This window comes from Stenella coeruleoalba (genome assembly GCF_951394435.1).
Source record: "Stenella coeruleoalba genome assembly, chromosome: 14".
Classification (NCBI taxonomy): Eukaryota; Metazoa; Chordata; class Mammalia; order Artiodactyla; family Delphinidae; genus Stenella; species Stenella coeruleoalba.
Window position 1 is genome coordinate 64,492,881 of NC_137160.1, and position 20,286 is coordinate 64,513,166.

The 20,286-nt window shown below is 56.3% G+C and overlaps 1 protein-coding gene across 1 annotated transcript; it reads left to right on the forward strand.

The window, feature by feature from the left end:
• Nucleotides 1-1,982: 1,982 nt before the first annotated feature.
• Nucleotides 1,983-14,395, forward strand: SUSD2 (sushi domain containing 2; the record flags this gene model as incomplete). The annotated part of the gene is made up of 15 exons (XM_079943450.1): nucleotides 1,983-2,058; nucleotides 3,521-3,728; nucleotides 3,908-4,059; nucleotides 4,537-4,704; nucleotides 5,200-5,374; nucleotides 5,493-5,694; nucleotides 5,926-6,011; nucleotides 6,096-6,364; nucleotides 6,454-6,597; nucleotides 6,694-6,852; nucleotides 7,206-7,454; nucleotides 7,571-7,843; nucleotides 7,959-8,135; nucleotides 8,277-8,379; nucleotides 8,507-14,395. The coding sequence occupies 15 exons, from the start codon at nucleotides 1,983-1,985 to the stop codon at nucleotides 8,529-8,531; spliced, it is 2,466 nt and encodes an 821-aa protein (XP_079799576.1). The 3' UTR covers nucleotides 8,532-14,395.
• Between the last annotated feature and the right edge of the window lie 5,891 nt (nucleotides 14,396-20,286).

The window sequence follows — 20,286 nt, forward strand, 5'->3', positions numbered from 1 at the left end:
GGGGCTCGGTGCGAGATACAAACGTGGGGCCCCAGCAGAGTGATGTTGGCCCCACCATCCCGGCTCCAAGCCCGTCTGTTCTGTGGGAGCACCTGCCCTTCACAGTGTCAAGCCCCTCCGTGCCGTGGGGGCCCAGCCGCCAGCCCCACAGCTGGGGGCCGGTCCCGCTCTGGGGGCCTTCTCTGCCAGGGAGGGACAGAGACCCTTCTTGCTGCGCTGTGCCCTTCGTGGGCTGGACGCTGTGCCCCCACCCCCCACTGCCTGGGAAGAAAGGCCCAAGAGGCTGGACACTGCAGGGTCCCCAGCCCAGGCCCGGCAGAGCCACGTGGGAACCCAGGGCGCTGAACTGGCACTGACTCAGGCCCTTCTCAAGGCCGCAGGGCCTGAGGGGACCGGCAGTTACTCAGCTGAGCCCCCTGGGCCACCACGCTGCACTCCTGGCTTCTGGTTCAGGCTGGGGAGAGGAGGTGGCCACCTTCCTTCCCCCGGTCCACAGACCCCCTTCCTGGGAGCAGCCTAGCCATCTCCCAGGGCCCTTCCTGGCTGGGGCACAGGACACCTCGGTCCCTCCCCAGGAGCTTCCTTCCCTAAGCTGTGCTCTGGGCCCGGGCGAGTCCCAGCACCGGCCCCCAGGCTGGCTGGGGACCTCAGTGTCCACACCCAGGGCACCTGCCCACAGAAGTGCTCTGAACAACCAGTAATCCACTTGGGACTTCTGGTTCCAACTCCCGCGGCTGGCTCCCGACACCTGTGGCAGCCCAGCTCTCTGGAGCAGCTGCGAGGCGGCGGTGACCAGGGAACAAGGCTGGCCGACCTCCGCGGCCAAGGCCGGTCATGTGGCCAAAGCCTGTGCCCCGCTACCTTCAGTTCCCTGAGGGGTCCAGGACCCTGTCTCCTTCAGACGTCTTGAGAAACCGCCACTGTCTGCTTGTCCAGACCCCGGGCCCAGGTGGCAGAGCCCAAGTGAGTCCTAGGCCTGGGTTCCCCCCATACCCTGACCTTGGAGGCTCCCAGAAGATGCCTCTCCCGGTGACCTAACCGCCCCCTCCCTGTCTGGGCCTCAGTCTCCTCACCGGCACCAATTGGAGGAAGATATACAAAGAAGAGATTATGTAAATATCGAGAGTGAAAGGGTAGGGGCGGGTGGGGCCGGGCGGCTCCTTTCCTGGTCCCCAGCCCAAGGCGGAAGCACGTCTGGAGCCCTCAGACTGACCCAGGGGCCCAGAGAGCCAGGCCAAGGGGAGACCGGGGTCCTGGCCTCAGCTCCCACCCCACCCCCAGGGTTAACTTGCCTGAGGCTAGGCCCCTCCCTCCTCCTTCCCCTCTCCCTCTCTCCCTTCCCCTCCCCCTCTCCCCCTTCACCTCCTGCCTCCTCCTCCTCCCCAACTCTCCCTTCCCCTCCTCCTTCCCCCTTCCCCTCCTCCCTCCAAAAGGGATCCCCACGGAGCTGTGTCTGACAGCTCCCACCCTTCCTGAGAGGGAGCCCTCCCCCAGCGCCCACACAGCCGGCCTGCAGCAGGCACCAGCAGGAAGTCACTTGCTCCCGTACCCCACCCGGCTGTGGGGAGGAACTGGGACCCCCTGCTCCCTGCAGGGAAGCTGAGATGCCAGGCTTGTGGCCTGGGACCCGAGGGGCTGGAATCCTGGGATTGCAAGGACAACCCTGCCTCATCCCCACTGCAGCATCCCATCCCCTTTAGGAGCCTGGCCTGGCTCCCCAGAGCAGGCTCCGGGGTGGGATCCAGGGTCTGAGCTGCAGCTTCCGGACATCCGGCTTCAGGACGTGGGCCCCCTCCCCGAGTCGCGGGCCAAGGGCCAGGAATGTGCTAACTGGGCAAGTAGGGCGCATAGGACACCTGTGGACTTTGAGAGGGGACCCGGGTGAGGCGGGGCGGCAGCGTGGGGCGGGGCCAGGGCGTGGGGAGTGAGCCGCCGCCACCTCCCAGCCACTGCTGCGCTGGCTGCAGACACAGGCAGGCACCATGAAGCTGTCTCTCCTGCCCTGGACCCTGCTGCTGCTGGTGACAGCCCCCGACCCAGGCCCCTGGCCTGCAGCAGGTACGCCCCCACGCTGCCCTTTTGTCCCCCGTCTGTCTGTCCATCTGCCCGCTGTAGTCAGACCCGGGGCAGAACTTCCCTGGGCTCAGCCTCTGTCCATCCGTCGGGCCATCTGTGACCATACTAGGGGTGCTAAGAAGAAATTCTGGGGAGCCCAGGGTCAAGGGGCTGCTGGTAGGGATGGGGGTGTCTGGGCCATGCCTACCCTAAGCTTGCTGGGAGCCAGAAGGCGGTGGCGGGCTGGGAGGGAGGTGGCCAGGGTGTGGTGAGCTCTGGAGAGCCCTTGGCCTGCACCTCAAGCGCCGATGGAGGGTGTGTTTGTACATGGAAGAGCCCCCAGCCCCACTGGGCCCCCTGCCTGGCCAGAGGCAGGATTCTGGGTCCTTCTCAAGGTGGGCTGAACCTGAGAAAGTCTAGGGGAAGGCCACGCACTCCAGAGCCGGGACCCTGGCCCCCGGGCTGGGCTGGGCTGGGCTGAGCTGAGCTGGTATTTGCCAGCTCCCCGGCCTATCTCCCATCTCAGGGAAGCACCAACACCCTCCGTCCACTTATCTCACTTACAGTCATCACTGGGCCTCCTTCCCCACCCCCTCAAGCTATCACAGTCTTGGTCAATACATATTTATTGAGTGCCAGGCCCTGTGCTGGGTGAAGTAGGGCCCGTAGTGGTGGCTCAGGCCCAAGCCTGGCCCTTGACCAGCCCCTTTGGGGAATGGCAGGGAAGGGCCAGATGGGACGTGGGCCTGCACCCCACCCCAGTCTCCACCCTCCAATCTGCACAGCCAGGCCAGCTCCAGGGCGATGGGTGCCCACAGCCCCCCACCAAACCACCCTGTCCCCTCTCCTGGCCTGGCTGGATCCTCTGCTGGAACTGTCCCTCCTCTCCCCTAAACGAAGGGGAGAACCCCTGGCCTTCTCCCCCGAGGGTGGGGCCGTAACCGGTGAGCCTGCACTGCCCAGCGGAGTGAGATGCGGCAAACTCAGCCTGGGCGCGAGCCCCTAGTGGGCCTCCACTGGGACTCTTAGTAGCCATATCCCAGACCCCAGATCGGCCAAGCCAGCGTGGTTCTTCTCCAGGCTGCCGGTCCATTGATGCTTTACGAGTGGAGACAGGTCCCCGGCCCATGTCAAGGGGTCAGGCACGTGTAGCCATCTGAGGACGCCGTCAGGTACCGGACTTGGTAGCTGAGGGTCAGTCTGCCCAGGGGCTCCTCCCAAAGAGTTTTATGTCTGGACACATTTCCCCAAATCTCCCCTCATTCTAGCCAGCCATTCAGGCCAACTGGACTAAGAGTTACCCCACCCCACGGGCCCTATGGGTTTCCACTGGGTCCACGTGGTGGTCAGTGCAATTCCTGGCCAACTTTCTCCTGGGGATGCTTCTAACAGGCTCGAGGGGGAAAGAGATGTGGGCCCTGTACATGGGGTGGCCAGGCTGGGCACTCAGGGCCCTCTCCTCCAGGTGCCCAGGGGAGCTGCTCCTACCGTTGTGGAGTCCAGGATGGGCCGTGCTCCTGCCACCCGACCTGCTTCGGCCTGGCCAGCTGCTGCTCGGACATTCGGGACTTCTGCCTGGAGATCTTGCCCTACTCGGGCTCCGTCATGGGTGGCAAGGATTTTGTGATTCAGCATCTCAACTGGTCCAGCCCCACTGACAGCGTGATCTGCAGGTGGGAGGCCCGAGGGCTCTGTGCACGCTGGGGCTCAGACCCACTGGCTGGTTGGGTGGGGCCCCCGGGACAGAGGACTGGGACGGCTGGCCAGATGGTGTCCCCAGGGAGGAGGCTGGGAGCCTCAGAGAGGTCAGCCCACGCTGGCCCAGCCTCTCCTGCCTCCTCCACACTCACAGCTTTAAGGAGAGCATCCAGACCCGCGGCTTCGTGGACTCCTCGGGACGAGTGCACTGTGTGTCACCCTTGCTCTATGAGACCGGCCGCATCCCCTTCACGCTCTCCATGGACAATGGCCGCTCCTTCCCACGCTCAGGCACCTGGCTGGCTGGTGAGACCCAACATGCTGGTCCAGATTGGAGGCACCAGGCCGCACCCTCCCGGGCCCAGGCCCCTCACAGGGACTTTCCATGGCGCTAATCTATGCACGCCTGGCCCACCTGCTCTGGGTGAACCTGTCCCTCTGGAGGCCCGCCCGACTCCCTGGGTGCAGGCTCCCCAAGCTCCTTTCCCCACCGCTGGCACCCATGCAGGAGTTCCAGCCCAGAGGGAGTGTGGCTCGGCCAGCCAGGGGAGGGGAGCAGCCAGGTGGAGGACAGAGGCCTGGGCACGGGTGGGGGCAGGGCCCTGCCTCTCCCAGTTCCTGCCCTTTCCTGCCGCCAGGGGGAGAGCATCGCTCCCGAGGGACTGCTGTGCTTTGTCCTTGGGAGGTCCCCACAGCTCTAAGAGCCCCGGGCCTCCTCCCCTGGACCCCCTGGGCCCTGGGCCTTCACTCACCCCTCACCCCCGCCCCCTGCCCCCTGCCCAGTGCACCCCAGCAAAGTGTCAGAGTCCGAAAAGAGCCAGCTGGTGAACGAGAGCCGCTGGCAGTACTACGGCACCGCCAGCACCCAGGGTAACCTCACCCTGACCTGGAACACCTTGGCTCTGCCCACAAACTCCATCACCGTAGAGCTGTGGGGCTACGAGGAGACAGGTGAGGCCAGCAGAGTAACCCTAGGCTGCCTCTGTGGGGCTTGGTGGGGTCAGGAGTTTGGGGCTTGCAGAGATGGGAGAAAGGGGATTCCAGGTGGGGGGAATCCAGGTGGGGATTTCTAGTGGGAAGAGTGCAGGCAAGAAAGGGGAACTGGCTGGAGCAGCACAGGGAAGCTGGGGAGCCCTGGCTGTTTGGGTACCAGCTCTAGGAGGAGGTGTGGCCATTCTCCGCTCCTGGATACAAGGCTTATCCTGGAAACAGAAAAGGCTTGCTCTGCCCCATCCTCTCTGAGCCCCTGGATGGCTGGCTGGCCCTGGGCCTGGCTCCCTCCCCAAACAGGGCAGGGCCTCCTATGGTGGTCATCTGTCTACCCTTCTGTCCATCTACCAGGCTGCTCTGAGCACCAAAGACCGGCACCCCACCCCCCCACCCCACGCCCCGGGGTTCCTCGGACTCGGACAGGCCCGGGGGCTGACAAGGCCTTCTCTCCCCCAGGGAAGCCGTACTCCCGGGAGTGGACGGCAGCGTGGTCATACCTGTACTCCTTGGCCACAAGCATCACCAACTCCGGCTCCTTCACCTTCACACCAAAACCTGCACCTCAAGACTACCAGAGGTGGAAAGTGGGTGCCCTTCGCATTGTCAACAGCAAACACCACGCAGGGGAGAAGTAAGGGCCGCCCTGCAGCAGATGGGCTGGGGCCTGTCTGCCTGCTGCCCCCACGCTAGATGGGGAGCCAGGGCCGAGGGCAGGAAGGGTGGTCCCTAGTGTGCATGTGTCCCCATAGGGACGTGCACGCACTCTGGAGCAACGAGCACGCGCTAGCCTGGCACCTGGGCGATGACTTCCGGGCAGACCCTGTGGCCTGGGCCCGAGCTCAGTGCCTGGCCTGGGAGGAGCTGGAGGACCAGCTGCCCAACTTCCTGGAGGAGGTGCCCGACTGCCCCTGCACCCTGGCCCAGGCCCAGGCTGACTCTGGCCGCTTCCAAGTGAGCCCCCACCCCAGTCAGGGCCCAGGAGGGAGCGAGGGGACAGGCGGGGCCAGCTGCCCCAACTAGGCACACGGCTGTGCCGTCCAAGGCAGTGCAGGGGGAGGCAGGTAGAGACCTGGGAGGTAAGGCTGGGGTCTGAGGGCCCAGGGCCCCAGAGGGGTTGGCTCCCAGGGAGGGGATGACAGAGCGCAAAGCCAGTGCAGGGGACAGCAACCAGCCGCTCTGCAGGCAGACTACGGCTGTGACATCGAGCACGGCAGCGTGTGCACCTACCACCCAGGGGCTGTGCACTGCGTTCGCTCCGTGCAAGCCAGGTGAGCACGGAGGCGGTGGGCAGGGTGCGGGGTGGGGGCTGGGGGCAGGGTGCCAAGGCGGCCCTGACCTGTCTGTGTCCCCAGCCCCCTATATGGCTCAGGCCAGCAGTGCTGCTACACGGCGGCGGGCACACAGCTCCTGACAGCCGACTCCACCAGTGGCAGCACCCCAGACCGTGGCCACGACTGGGGCGCACCCCCATACCGCGTGCCGCCCCGCGTGCCGGGCCTCTCCCACTGGATCTACGACGTCATCAGCTTCTACTATTGCTGCCTCTGGGCGCCCGAGTGCTCCCGCTACATGCAGAGGCGGCCCTCCAGCGACTGCCACAGCTACCAGCCCCCGCGCCTGGGTGGGTGCTGCCTGGGCAGGTGCTGGCCAGGGCGAGGCCCCAGGCAGGGCGGGGCCAGGGCAACCTGCCTGACCCTCCGCTCTCCACAGCTTCCGCTTTCGGGGACCCGCACTTTGTCACCTTCGATGGCACCAACTTCACATTCAACGGACGCGGCGAGTATGTGCTGCTGGAGGCCTCTGGGACTGACCTGAGGTTGCAGGCGCGGGCCCAGACCAGGATGACGCCCGAGGGTGAGGCTGGGCCCTGGGGCTCTGGGTGGCTCAGGGTCATCCCTGGGGAGGGGGAGGCTGAGCCGAGTGGACCCCATTTTGCACCCATCATCCCAGGCTCTCAGGACCGAGGCACAGGGCTGACTGCTGTGGCTGTCCAGGAGGGCAACTCAGATGTGGTAGAGGTCCGGCTGAGGGATGGGGCGGGGGCCCTGCAGGTGCTGCTGAACCAGGAGGTGCTCAGCTTCAAGGAGCAAAGCTGGATGGACCTGAAGGGTGAGTGGGATGGTGGGGGCCCCACTCCCCTGCCCTCCCCGCCGGGGCCTCCACACCTCTCTCTGGCCCTGGCAGAAAGCAGGCCGTGTCCAGGGCGCAGATGGGGAGGTGGAGTCAGGGCGTGAGGGCCGACAGGCAACCCCCACGCACGGCCCTGGTATGGGGGCCCCCTTTAGGGCCTGGGCACCTCAGATCCACCACCCGGGGTGGTGGAGTGTCATAGCAGGCTGGGCCCTGGGGACACCCTCCCTTGCCCCTGAGCCCATGGGTGCCGGCCTATGCATCCCGGGGCTCTGGGGTCACGGCAAGGTGCCCACAGGGGCGGCCCTGACCCCAGCTCCCCCTGTGTCCAGGCATGTTCCTGTCAGTAGCTGCTGGGGACAGAGTATCAGTCATGCTGTCATCAGGGGCCGGCCTGGAGGTCAGCGTCCAGGGTCCATTCCTGAGTGTGGCGGTCCTGCTGCCCGATAAGTTCCTGACCCACACACGAGGCCTCCTTGGGACACTCAATGACAACCCCTCAGACGACTTCACCCTGCGCAGCGGCCAGGTCCTGCCCCCCAGTGCCAGTTCCCGAGAACTGTTCCAGTTTGGGGCTGACTGTGAGTGACCACAGGCTGGAGGGGAGGGGGCACCATGCTGGGGGGTGCTCAGTGGAGGTGTGTGTGTGGGAGCCCCCAGGCCTTCCCACCAGCCAGGCCTGCTGCTGTCTCCCTAGGGGCTGTGGAGAACGCCTCCTCCCTGCTCACCTACGACTCCAAGTTCCTCGTGGAAAATTTCCTGCTCCAGCCCAAGCATGACCCCAGTTTCCTGCCCCTCTTCCCCGAGGAGACCACCTCCAGCCCCAGCCAGGAGAGTGAGGCGGCCAAACTGTGTGGGGACAACAATTTCTGCAACTTCGACGTGGCGGCCACCGGGAGCCTGAGCGTGGGCAACGCCACGCTGTTGGTCCACAGGCAGCACCTGCTTCGCGCGCAGAGCCTGCAGCCCGGTGAGGGCGGTGGTGGGTGAGGGCGGCGGGCACTGGGTGCTGGGACACGGCCCCCCAGGCTGGTGGCTGTGGTCAGCAGCTCAGGCCTGTCGTCTGTGCCCCACCCCTGCCCCAGTGGTGTCCTGTGGCTGGCTGCCTCCGCCCTCCAACGGGCACAAGGAGGGCATGAGGTACCTGGTGGGCTCCACTGTCCACTTCCACTGCGACAGCGGCTACAGCCTGGCCGGGGCCGAGGCCAGCACCTGCCAGACTGATGGCACCTGGTCCCAGCCCACACCGACTTGCCAGCGAGGTGAGGATGCCCCGCCCACCTACCGGCCCCTCCCACCAGCTCTCGGCCTGCCCCCAGCATTGCCCCGCCCACGCGCCCGCCCCGCTTACGTGCCCTGCACGTGTGCGCCCACCCACGCCTTACGCCCTGCCGCTTCTCTAGGACGGAGCTACGCGGTGCTGCTGGGCGTCATCTTTGGAGGCCTGGCGGTGGTGGCCCTCGTCGCGCTCGTCTACGTGCTCCTATGCCGCAGGAAGAGCAACACGTGAGACCCCCGCCCTCCCAGACCCCCGTCTGCCCCTCCTAGGCTCTGTGCCCCTCCTAGGCTCTCCTGGCGTCCCGGGGCGCGGGTGGGACCACCGGGCCTGCTCTAGACCCAGCCTCTGTTGCAGGGCCGTCTGGGGTTCGCAACCCTGAGGGAAGCACGCTTGTCCGGCGGCCAAGGGCACACAGGACCTCCCCGGGGCCAAAGACCAGCCTCCCAAACTCCCAAGAACGTGCACCCCAGTACTTGGATCCACAAATCCCTACCACCATACACCTGGGACACGGACACCTGAACCTGAGCTTTTAAAGCCCGGTGCCCTGCTCTGTCACCAAAGACCCGGACCTTGAGCGGTCACTGTGGAGTTCCCGAGGCTCTGTTCCCCACATACCCCTCTTAATTCCCCAGGCCCGAGACTCCGTACCCTTGAATTCTGAGGCCTGTCTCCCGAGCCCTAATACTCCAGCACCTGATATTCAAAGGCCAGTACCAGTACCTCAGATCCCTTGCCCATGATGCTGATTCCCAGTATACTGAGTCGTGGTGCCCCAACAGGGGGCCCCAGGGCCGAGCTGCCTTGATTCCCAGACCCTGGGCCTGGCCTGAGACTGTAGGTGGGTCCAGACTTGGGTGTGGAGAGTCACCCTCTAAGCTCCAGGCTTGTAATTCTAAGTCTCTGGAACATCTCCTGAAACACCCCTCCCTGCCTGTTGGGGGAGAAAACAAGCCTTTGGTGCTCCTTCCCTGGTGTCCTCATGCTCGTGCTGCACCTCGGTTCCGGGGAGTCCCACGGTTGCCCTGTGCGGTCCACAGCACCCAGAGCAACCTGGGTCTGAGGCCTTCGTCCACCGGCAGGTCACCTGGGACCGGTCTCTCCCCAGCCTCTGTCTCTCCATCTGTAAAGTGGGATCTAGAACAATGACCACGTTGTGGCGGGGAGGGGAAGCGTTCTCCATGGGGTGCTACGCTGGGCACTCAAGAGAAGGGACAGGGCTGGGCGGCCCACCCTCCCCCAATGTAGGGAGCAAGCAAGCTGGCAGCCTGGCCCTGGGCCCCCCACCCTGCCCTGTCACAGCCCCAGGGGCAGTCTGGTAATGCGATGCCCAACTGGTCCCGGTCCCTGAGCCCTTTGCTTTGCCCAGGAGTGTCCAGAAGCTAGTACAGGGCCCAGGCGTCATGCCATCACTGCCCCGTTTGTAGCAAGGGTGCTGAATGGGGGCTGTGGGCAGGCCTGGGCAGGGTAGGATGGGGTCAGATTTGCATCATAGGTGTTAGATGGAGAAAGCACCCGGGAGTGTGGGGTTGGAGGTTGGTGCCCCCTGGCCAGGGCGGGCAGCTCTGCCTGAGAGGAGTGAGGGGCAGGGGGTTGCCCACGAGATCTGGAGCCCTGGTTGGGAGGCTGAGTGAAGCCCCTTCACCGCAGCACCAAGAGTGGCCACGTGGGGGCAGCAGAGGGTAAGAACAGTGGAGGCGGAGGCTACACAGGGACCCAGGCCATCAGGGAGAGCAGTGCAGTTGGGCCAGCAGGCTTGTGGTCACAACCCCGGCCAAGGTTCATGCAGACCCACCGCTTCGTCTCCCTCATCTGGGGGGGTGACCTCGAGTCGTCCCCCAGTCTCAGAGGTTGCATGGGTTACTCAAGGTCGTCCAGCTGGCACTGACCACTTGGATCGGAGGCCAGGCCTCCCTATCTCCTCAGCCTCACCTTTGGCAGAGGGGTGAGCAGGGGCAGCGGCAGATCCCGTCTGCAGGGATTCCTGGAGTGTGCACAGTGGGGCACATTTGAACAGAGCTAAGACGAGATTGGGGGGCTGGGAGTCCTGGGGGTGGTGCTGAGGAGACTCTGGTGGAGGCGGATGGGGTCAGTACTTCTTGTCCTTCCAGACCCCACCCACCTCCCCCCAACCTCTGGGCTTCCAGCTCAGGACAGGGGGGCTGAGGGCCCACCCTTTGGCCCCTGGGCAGGTACTTTCCTCTCTGCAGATGAGGTAAGGCAGGGCTGGCCTCCCACCAACCTGAGCCCCAGTGCCTCCTTGCCGAGCCAGGCTGGGCCAGGCCCTTGACGGTGGGTGAGGGTCAGGTTCCTGGTCAGAGCAGGAGGGCAGGGGCAGCATCACTGCTCCCAGACTGGCCTCAGAGGTTTGATTGGTCAGAGAGCTTTCCAGGTAGAGGAACAGCCTGGGCAAAGGCTCAGAGGATGGGCAGTGCACTCAGGTCTGAGGAGTAACGTGGAGGGCAGCAGTAGAGGTGCCTCCCCTGCCAGGCTTCATCCTGAAAGTAAAGCATGGCCTCCCTCAGGCCCCCTACCCTACTCTTGTCCCTCTAAGGTAGGCCCTGGAGCTGCCCTGGCAGGAGAAGGGCTACATCGTGGCCCTGGCCCCAGACGTCAGGCCTTCCCAGTGCCAGGGGCCGGCCAGGCTGGGAAGCCCCAACACCTGGCAGGGGTTTTCCCAGGGACCTGTCGGGAGTCTGGGGTGCTGCAGGGCCTGTGTGAGGGCACAAGATCCCAGAGCTGGGCAGAGACTCCCTAGAAACATCAACGGTAGGCACCCTGGCCTCAGAGAGGTGGTCTCCCCAAACCACAGCCCCAGGGAGTGACGGCACCAGAACCCAGCGGCCAGTCCCCTGTCCCTTGTACTAGTTGGGATTTTGAGGACAGTAATCCAGGGACTTGGAAATGCAGGTAATGAGAAAGCTGGGAAGTGAAATAGGAGCCAGCGAGGGACAAAGGGTGGGGGAGGCCAAGGAGCCAGGCCAGGTCCCCAAGAAAGAGAACATGCGGTTGTGTGGGGCCCTCACCACAGAGGCAGTTGCCCCACCAACAGAGGCCTCTAGCCTCCCGAGGAGGGGAAGCACCACTTCCCCTCCAGCCTCCCACTTGGGCCTCCTGTTGGCTGAACAGTGGGAAGGGGCTGATGTGGGGGGAAGGGACCAATGTGGGGAGTAGGGACCCCACTGCCAGGCTGCTTCCTCCCACAAAGCCCCAGGTGACCGAGTCCCTGCCCCGGGCCAGGCCTCTGCTGGGAGACCCCTGTCCCCATGGTCCATGCTGCTCTGGAGGAGGGTGTGATCGGTGTAGTGCATTGTGGGAGCAGGAGGCCAGGTGGGTGCTTCTTGGAGGAGTCTGGTTCCAGCTGAATTTCAGAGGACAGAAGCCATTAGAGAAGTGAGGTCCAGTAGGTACTCTGCAGCCACACAGGCCGGGTGCCCTTCCGAAAGCACTGGACTACATTCCCCAGCACCCTTTGCAGTCGGTGCAGTCATGTGCCTGGTTTCTAGCAGGAGGGGGTGGGGCAGTTCCAGGGCTGGTCCTTAACACCTCCACAGGCAACCCCCTGCAGGCCCTTCCCCCTGCTCCCGATGTTGCACAGGTGACTGGAAGCCATGCCAACCTAGGTCCCTAGCATGTGGAAGGATCTCCCCATCCCCACCTGTTCACCCATCCAGTACTGCTTTGGGAACAAAAAATAAACTTCCCTTGTGAGTAAGCCATAGTACATTTTGGGGTCTATGTGTTGCAGCAATTGGTCCCCTGAGCTATACACAACAGGCAGAGATGTGAAAAGATGGCCTTATGTTTTTCATCAGTGTTGAAGATAAATACTATGTGCAAAAGGTTTTAAAAAATTCAGTGGATCTTCCAATGTTCATAGCAGCGTTATTCACGATAGCCAAAAGGTGGAGGCAACTTAAGTGTCCATCAACAGGTGAATGGATAATCACATGTGGTCTGTCTGTACAATGGAATAGTATCGGGTCATAAAAAGGAAGGATATTCTGACCACTGCTACAACATGGATGAACCTTGAGGACATTATACTGAGTGAAATAAGCCAGACACAAAAGGACAAATACAGCATGATTCCATTTACATGAGGTCCCTAGAGCAAATTCATAGAGACAGAGGGTAGAATAGAGGTTGCCAGGGGCTGTGGAGGGGAAATGGGGAGCTGTTGTTTTTGGCAAGTTCCCTGACCAGGGATTGAACCCGGGCCGTGGCAGTGAAAGCACCAAATTCTAACTACCAGACCACCAGGGAACTCCTGGGAGCTGTCAATTAATGGGGACAGTTTCAGTTTGGGAACATGAAAAGGTCGAGAGGGGTGGTGGTGATGGTTGTGCAACCATGTGAATGTACTTAATGCCACTGTGCTGGACCCTTAGAAATGGTTAAGACGGTAGAGTTTTTGTTATTTGTTTTATTTTTTTAATTTATTTATATGTTTTTGCCTGCGTTGGGTGTTCATTGCTGCGCACGGGCTTTCTGTAGTTGCGGCGAGCGGGAGCTACTCTTCATTGTGGTGCGCGGGCCTCTCATTGCGGTGGCTTCTCTTGTTATGGAGCACGGGCTCTAGGCACGTGGGCTTCAGTAGTTGTGGCACATGGGCTTAGTAGTTGTGGCACGCAGGCTGTAGAGCACAGGCTCAGTAGTTGTGGCGCATGGGCTTAGTTGCTCCACAGCATGTGGGATCTTCCCATACCAGGGCTCGAACCCGTGTCCCCTGCATTGGCAGGCAGATTCCTAACCACTGACCCACCAGGGGAGTCCTGTGTTATTTGTATTTTACTACAATTAGAAAATTTTAAAACTCAAACAGAGGAATTTACTTAGTCATTCCCCAGGTGGTGGACAGTCTTGCTTCTTCAAACGCTGTTGTGCTTGGTAAGTAAGTTCAGGTTCACCTGTAGGGGAAATTCACACAAGATGATGGGCTGGGGTTTTTGTTTTTGTTTTTTTAATTTATTTATATTATTTATTTTTGGCTGTGTTGAGTCTTTGTTGCTGCACCCTGGCTTTCTCTAGTTGTGGCGAGCCAGGGCTTCTCATTGCGGTGGCTTCTCTGGTTGTGGAGCATGGGCTCTAGACACGCGGGCTCAGTAGTTGTGGCTCACGTACTCTAGAGCGCAGGCTCAGTGGTTGTGGCGCATGGGCCTAGTTGCTCCACGGCATGTGGGATCTTCCCAGACCAGGGCTTGAACCCGTGTCCCCTGCATTGGCTGGCAGATTCCTAACCACTGCGCCACCGGGGAAGTCTGATGGGCTGGTTAAACGACACATTTGTTTTCCTCCTAGAGTTGTACCCGCTGACACTCACCACCAACCTACGCGATTGCCAGGCCCCCTACACCCTCATCAGCGTAAGGAGCCTTCAGATTTTTTGCTCTTTGTCAGTTAGGGAAACACACTGTGGGGCCTCCGTCAGGCTGACCGGCATTCCCAGAATTCCCTTCCCAATGTGTTTTGGGTTAGGACCACAAGAGACATTCCTGTGCAGGATTGGGAGGGCGGAAGGGAATTGGCAACCTCTTTTGTAAGTCACACTCCTTGTGGCGCGCCTGCTGACCCAGCTCATCAAGCACCAGCGGAATCCAGGCAACTACTCCACCTCCTCCCAGTCCACCCTCAGTCCATTCTCCTGGGTCAGGTGTGTGACAAAGCAGTCCAGCTGCTACAAGAAACCTTCGTCGCCCTTGGCAACAAGAAGGGATGTGGGCTTCAGGCCATCCTCGTGGGCTCCAGTCAGCTCTGGATCCTCCCTCCACTTTCCATGCATCTTCCCTCCTGACTCTGCCTCATGGACCTCAGGCTGCAGCATCCCATGGGAGACAGTAGCCTTACAGGGACCCCTTGCCCAGTTCCCATGGTGTGGGCCCTGCTTCTTTGATGGAACTCTGCTAAATAAAGTATAAGTGTAAGCAAGAGAGTGCACTGCTCAGGGTACAGCTTGTGAGCATGCCCAGTGAACCACCACTCTGGTCACCCCTAACATTTTCTCTATCAGACACTGTCCTCTCCCTCCTCCTCAGGTCAACCACCAATTTCTCACCCCATAGGCGAGTTCTGCCTGGTTTGTCCTTCACACAGGTGGAATCCTAGAGTTTTTCTGAGTATTATTTCAGCTAATGAATTTGTTTATCCGTTTCCCTGTTGAGGCGCTTTGGGGTGGTTTTCAGTTTGGAGCTATAATGGCTAGTGCTGTAAACATTCTTGTATGTGTCTTTTTTTTTTTTTTTTTTTTTTGCGGTACGCGGGCCTCTCACTGCTGTGGCCTCTCCCGTTGCGGAGCACAGGCTCCGGACGCGCAGGCTCACCGGCCATGGCTCACGGGCCCAACCGCTCCGCGGCATGTGGGATCTTCCTGGACCGGGGCACGAACCCGTGTCCCCTGCATCGGCAGGCGGACTCTCAACCACTGCGCCACCAGGGAAGCCCGTATGTGTCTTTTGATGCACAGATGTGTTACCGAACCAAACGTGGGTCTGCTCGCCTTCATGCAGTAAAGCCAATCTACTGACACCAAGTTGTGCTGAAGGAAAGTGCAGCGTTTATTGCAAGACCAAGCAAGGAGTCTAGGTAGCTAATGCTCAGAAGGCCTGAACTCCCTGACGGCTTTCAGGGAAAGGTTTTATTTTATTATTAATTCATTTATTTATTTGGTTGCACCAGGTTTTAGTTGCAGTTTGCCAGCTCCTTAGTTGCAGCACGTGGACTCCTTAATTGTGGCATGCAGACTCTTAGTTGCAGCATGCATGTGGGATCTAGTTCCCTGACCAGGGATTGAACCTGGGTCCCCTGCATTGGGAGTGTGGAGTCTTATCCACTGCGCCACCAGGGAAGTCCCTCAGGGAAAGGTTTTAAAGACAGGGTGAGGGAGGGAGGTTTCAGGGTGCGTGGTCAGGTCGTGGACATTTTTCTGATGGGTTGGTGGTGAGGTAATTGGGAGTCAACATCGTCATCCTTCTGGTTCCAACTGGTCTGGGGTCTATGTGCTAGTGGGCAGCATGCAGTTAACTTCTTCCACCTGGTGGGGGTTTTAGTATCTGCGAAATGGCTCAAAGGACATAGCTCAGAATATTATTTGTAGCCCTTGAGGAGTAACTGAAGGTCCTTGACTTTGTTTAATGGCTAAACTATTATTATTTTGTCTTGCTTGGCTATTCTCCTTTCTTTCTGTATTTGTCACTTCTCTGATTAAATGTATTCTCAGAAACTCAGGGAAGGCCTTGGAGACTAAAGTTTTTCTATAGACAGAGAGGCAGGCGGAGGACATTGGAAGGAGCAGGGTCTATTCCAGGAAGGCCCCATAGGGTCCTGGTCAGTTACAGACATATGCATTTATATTGGGTAAGTTCCTAGGAGTAGCATTGCTGGGCATGAGGTAGGAGTGTGGTAGTTTTAGTAGGTAATATTGGTTTTCCAAAGTAGTTTTACCAGTTGATGTTCCCACCTGCAGCGAATGGCAATTCCATTTTGCCATATATTTTTATTTTTTAAAAAAAACAACCGCTGTATTTGTACTTTGTTTATAGAAGTGGAATGTTAGTGTGGGATCTTAGTTCCCCAACCAGGGGTCAAATCCATACCCCCTGCAGTGGAAGTGTGGAGTCTTAACCACTGGACTGCAAGGGAAGTCCCCATTTTGCCGTATTTTTGCCAACACTTGGCATTGTTGGTCTGTTGGATTTTGGCTGTTCTGATGGGTATATGGTGGTAGCATATTGTGGATTTATTTTGCTTTTTTTTTTTGACAACTAGTGAAGCTGTGCATTTCTTTGTATGTTCATTGGCCATCCAGAGCTCCTCTTTTATGAGATGTGTTCACGTCTTTTGCCCATTTTCCGTCAGGTTATCTATCTAGAGCTCTCTAATTGACTTTTAGGAGTTCTTTATTCTGGGTAAGAGTTTATTGTCAGATATAAGCACTGCAGATGCTCTCGTATTCCATGGGTTGCCTTTTCACTATTTTAATGTCTTCTGTTGAACAGAAGTTCTTAATTTTTCTATAGGTCAGTTTATCCATTTTTTTCTTTTACAGTTAGTACTTTTTGTGTCCTGTTTAAGAAACACGTGCCTTCTCCCAAGTCACAAAGCTGTTCTGTATTTTCCTATAAAAGTATTATTGTGTGATATTTCATAATTAGATCTGCCAACCATCTGGAATGATTTTTGTGCACGGTGTGAGGTAGGAGTCAGGATACACATTTTTCATCTGGCTGTCTGATTGACTTAGCACTGTTTATTGAAACAGCATTCTTTTCCCATTGCACTGCCGTGTCTCCTCCGTCAAAGGTCAGGTGACTTTCTGTTCTGTCCCATTGCCCAGTTTATTTTTTTAAATTTATTTATTTATTTTTGGCTGCATTGGGTCTTCGTTGCTGCGTGGGCTTTCTCTAGTTACGGTGAGCAGGGGCTACTCTTCTTTGCAGTAAGCGGGCATCTCATTGTGGTGGCTTCTCTTGTTGCGGAACATGGGCTCTAGGCACACGGGCTTAAGTAGTTGTGGCGCATGGGCTCAGTACTTGTGGCACATGGGCTCAATAGTTGTGGCTCGCGGGCTCTAGAGCACAGGCTCAGTAGTTGTGACGCACGGGCTTAGTTGCTCCATGGCATGTGGGATCCTCCTGGACCAGGGATCGAACCTGTGTCCCCTGCATTGGCAGGTGGATTCTTAAACACTGCACCACCAGGGAAGCCCTGCCCAGTTTATTTTTGCACCAATACCAAATTGCCTTAATTACCATAGCTTGTTCATGACATCTGGTAATGTGAGTCCTCCTTTATGTTCTTTTTTTTTTTAATTGGCCATATCTTTCCTTTTTTTTTAATATTTTATTTTTATTTATTTATTTGGCTGCACTGGGTCTTAGTTGCAGCATGCGGGATCTTTGTTGTGGCATGCAGGATCTTTTTCTTTAGCTGCAGCACATGGGATCTTTAGTTGTGGCATGCGGGATCTAGTTCCCTGCAGGGATCAAACCCAGGCCTCTTGCATTGGAAGCTTGGAGTCTTAACCACTGGACCACCAGGGAGGTCCCTCTCCTTCATGTTCTTCCTCAAGATTGCCTGGGCTAGTCCTGGTCCTTGGTGTTTCCATATGAATTTTAGAATCAGCTTGCCAATTTCCACACACACACACATACACACACACAAACCTGTGAGGATTTTTATTAGGATTGCATTGGATTTATAGGTGAATGTGGGGAGAATTGGCATCTTCACAGCACTAAGCCTTCTAGTCCATGAATGTAGTATAATCCTCCATTTATTTATTCATTTTCTTCAAATTCTTCAGTTATATTTTGCAGTGTTCAGTGTAGAGGCCTTGCATACTTGTTAGTTTTACTTCTAGGCATGGATTTTTTTTTAATGCTATTGTAACTGATTTCAGTTCAAAAAAGTGTTTTCTATTTGTGAATGATGTAGAAATATCATTGATTTTTGTATATTTTCCTTGATTCCAGTGATCTTGTTCAGTTGACTTAATTCTAACAGTTTACCTGTTAAGTATCTACAAATATTGACAGTTTTATGTCCTCCTTTCCAATTATACCTTTTGTTCTTTTTTCTCACCTTATTGCCCTGGCAAGGACTTCTCTTTCAGTACGGAAAGGAAATGATGAAAGCTAGCAATGCATGTTTCCATCTCAAAAGGAATTGGTCTCAATCTCAAAAGGAAGGCTTGTATGTTTTACCATGAAGTATGATGTTTACTGTAGGGTTTTGTAGCCGCAACTTATAAAATGAAGGAAGTTTTCTTCTATTTCTAGTTACTGAGAATTTTTATTGTGAAAGTTGGCAGATTTTATCAAATGCTTTTCTGCATTTATTGAGATGGTGAATGATTTTTCTTCTTTATTCTATTAGCATGTTAATACAGTGAATTGCATTGCTTGATTTTGTAATGTTCAACCAATCACGCATTCCCAGAATAAACCCAGATTGGTAGTGATGAATTTCTATATATGAATTTGGCTTGCTCAGATTTCATTTAGGAATCTTGCATCTGTGCATGAATGAAATCACCCTCTACTTTTCTTTCATGAAGTTTCTTTGTCAGGTTTTGTTCTCAGGATTATGCTGGCCTTATTAAAAGTTGGGCAGTGTTTTCTCTGTTCTGTTCTCAGGAAGAGTTAGTGTAAGACTGGTGTTTTTGGTTGCATCAGTGTTTGGAAGCGTTCACAGAGGAAGCCTTTGGGCTGGAGCCGTTTGCTTTGTCCCTGTGGATCTCATTGTTTTTTTCATTGGCGCATTTATCAGTGAGGTTGAGCAATTCTTTATATGTTGAAATGGCGATTTGTAGTTCTCTTTCTGTGGTCTAATGAGTCATATCCCCGTGCATCTTTCTAATGGATACTTGGTCTTTGATATTAAATATTAAAGTAACCAGCCCCAGATCACGCACTGAAACTGTCTTTCCACACGGTTTTCATTGGTCTTTTGAAATATTTTTCACATCAAAATTTAAAATTTTTATGTGTTCAAATTTCTTTTCTTTTTTTTTTTTTTTAAATATTTTGGCCACGCTGCATGGCATGTGGGATCTCAGTTCTCCGACCAAGGATCAAACCTGCCCCCTGCATTGGAAGGACAGAGTCTTAACCACTGAACTGCCAGGGAAGTCCCAATTTATCCTTTCCTTAGTATGGCTTCTTTTTTTTTTTTAATTAATTAATTTAGGCTGCGCCAGGTCTTAGTTGTGGCACGTGGGATCTTTAGTTGCCTCACGCGAACTATTAGTTGCAGCAAGCAGGATCTAGTTCCCTGACCAGGGATCGAACCCAGGCCCCCTGCATTGGGAGTGTGGAGTCTTACCCACTGGACCACCAGGAAAGTCCCTTTAATGTGGCTTCTTGATTTTAGATCATGCCTAAGAAAGGACTTCCCTACTCTAAGAACATAAATAAAATTTTTTTCTCCCATTTTTTTACAATATTTGTATGGTTTCATTTTTAACTCTTAAATCTTTGGTCCACCTGGCATTTAATTTGGTATAAATAAAAGGCCGGGGTCCCACTTTACTGTTTTCCAGGTGGCTACGCACTTGTTCTAATACTGATTGTCAGCAATTCATCTTTTTCCTACTGCTTTGAAATGCTCTTTTAGCAGACAAAATCCCCATATATTTGCATTTCTTTGTGAACTTTGTGTTGTGGTTGATTGATTTCTGAGGTTTATTCATATGCTGTTTTAACCTACTGTATGTTTACAGTGTGTTTTTAAATCTGATGGCTTGGTTTACTTGAGTTTTTTTGTTTGTTTCACAAAAGCACTGATGCGATTCAATGAGGAAAATGAATGTCTTTGTAATAAATGATTCTGGACTGGCTGCCCAAGCATTTATTTTAGTTTTCCCATTTAGGCCTAAGATTCATCTCAAATTAATTTCTGTATATGGTATGAGGTAGGGGTCAAGACTCATTTTCTCCATCTGTCTCCCCAGTTTCCACCTCTGGCACTTACTCCACAGGGCCCTGGGAGCTTCAGTACATCAGTACTCTCATTGTAAGATGGGCCTCATCATAGCTCCCTTTCATTAGGGAGAATTACGTGAATTAATACATGTAAAGCAATAGAGTAGCACCTAGCCGTGGTCAGTGTCCAACAGATGTTACTGTTGTTTTGAGATATTTATTCATGTTAAGGGAATATCCATTTATTTCCATTTTATTCAGTGTTCTGTTGTTGTTTTGTCTGTGGGTTTTTTGTTTTGTTTTGTTTTTTTAAATCAAGAATGAGTGTTGAGGGCTTCCCTGGTGGCGCAGTGGTTGAGAGTCCGCCTGCCGATGCAGGGGACACGGGTTTGTGCCCCGGTCCGGGAGGATCCCACATGCCGCGGAGCGGCTGGGCCCGTGAGCCACGGCCACTGAACCTGCACGTCCGGAGCCTGTGCTCCTCAACGGGAGAGGCCACAACAGTGAGAGGCCCGTGTACAGCAAAAAAAAAAAAAAAAAAAAAAAGAATGAGTGCTGAATTTTGTCAAATGCCTCTCCATGGAGAGGACTCCGTGATTTTTCTCCTCTGGTGAAAGGAGCACAAGTCCCTCTCATGGACATTCCCATCAGTAGTGGTGTTGGCCCCACCCGGACACCCTGTCCTTTTGAATGTGTTGCTTGGAGTCTCCTTGC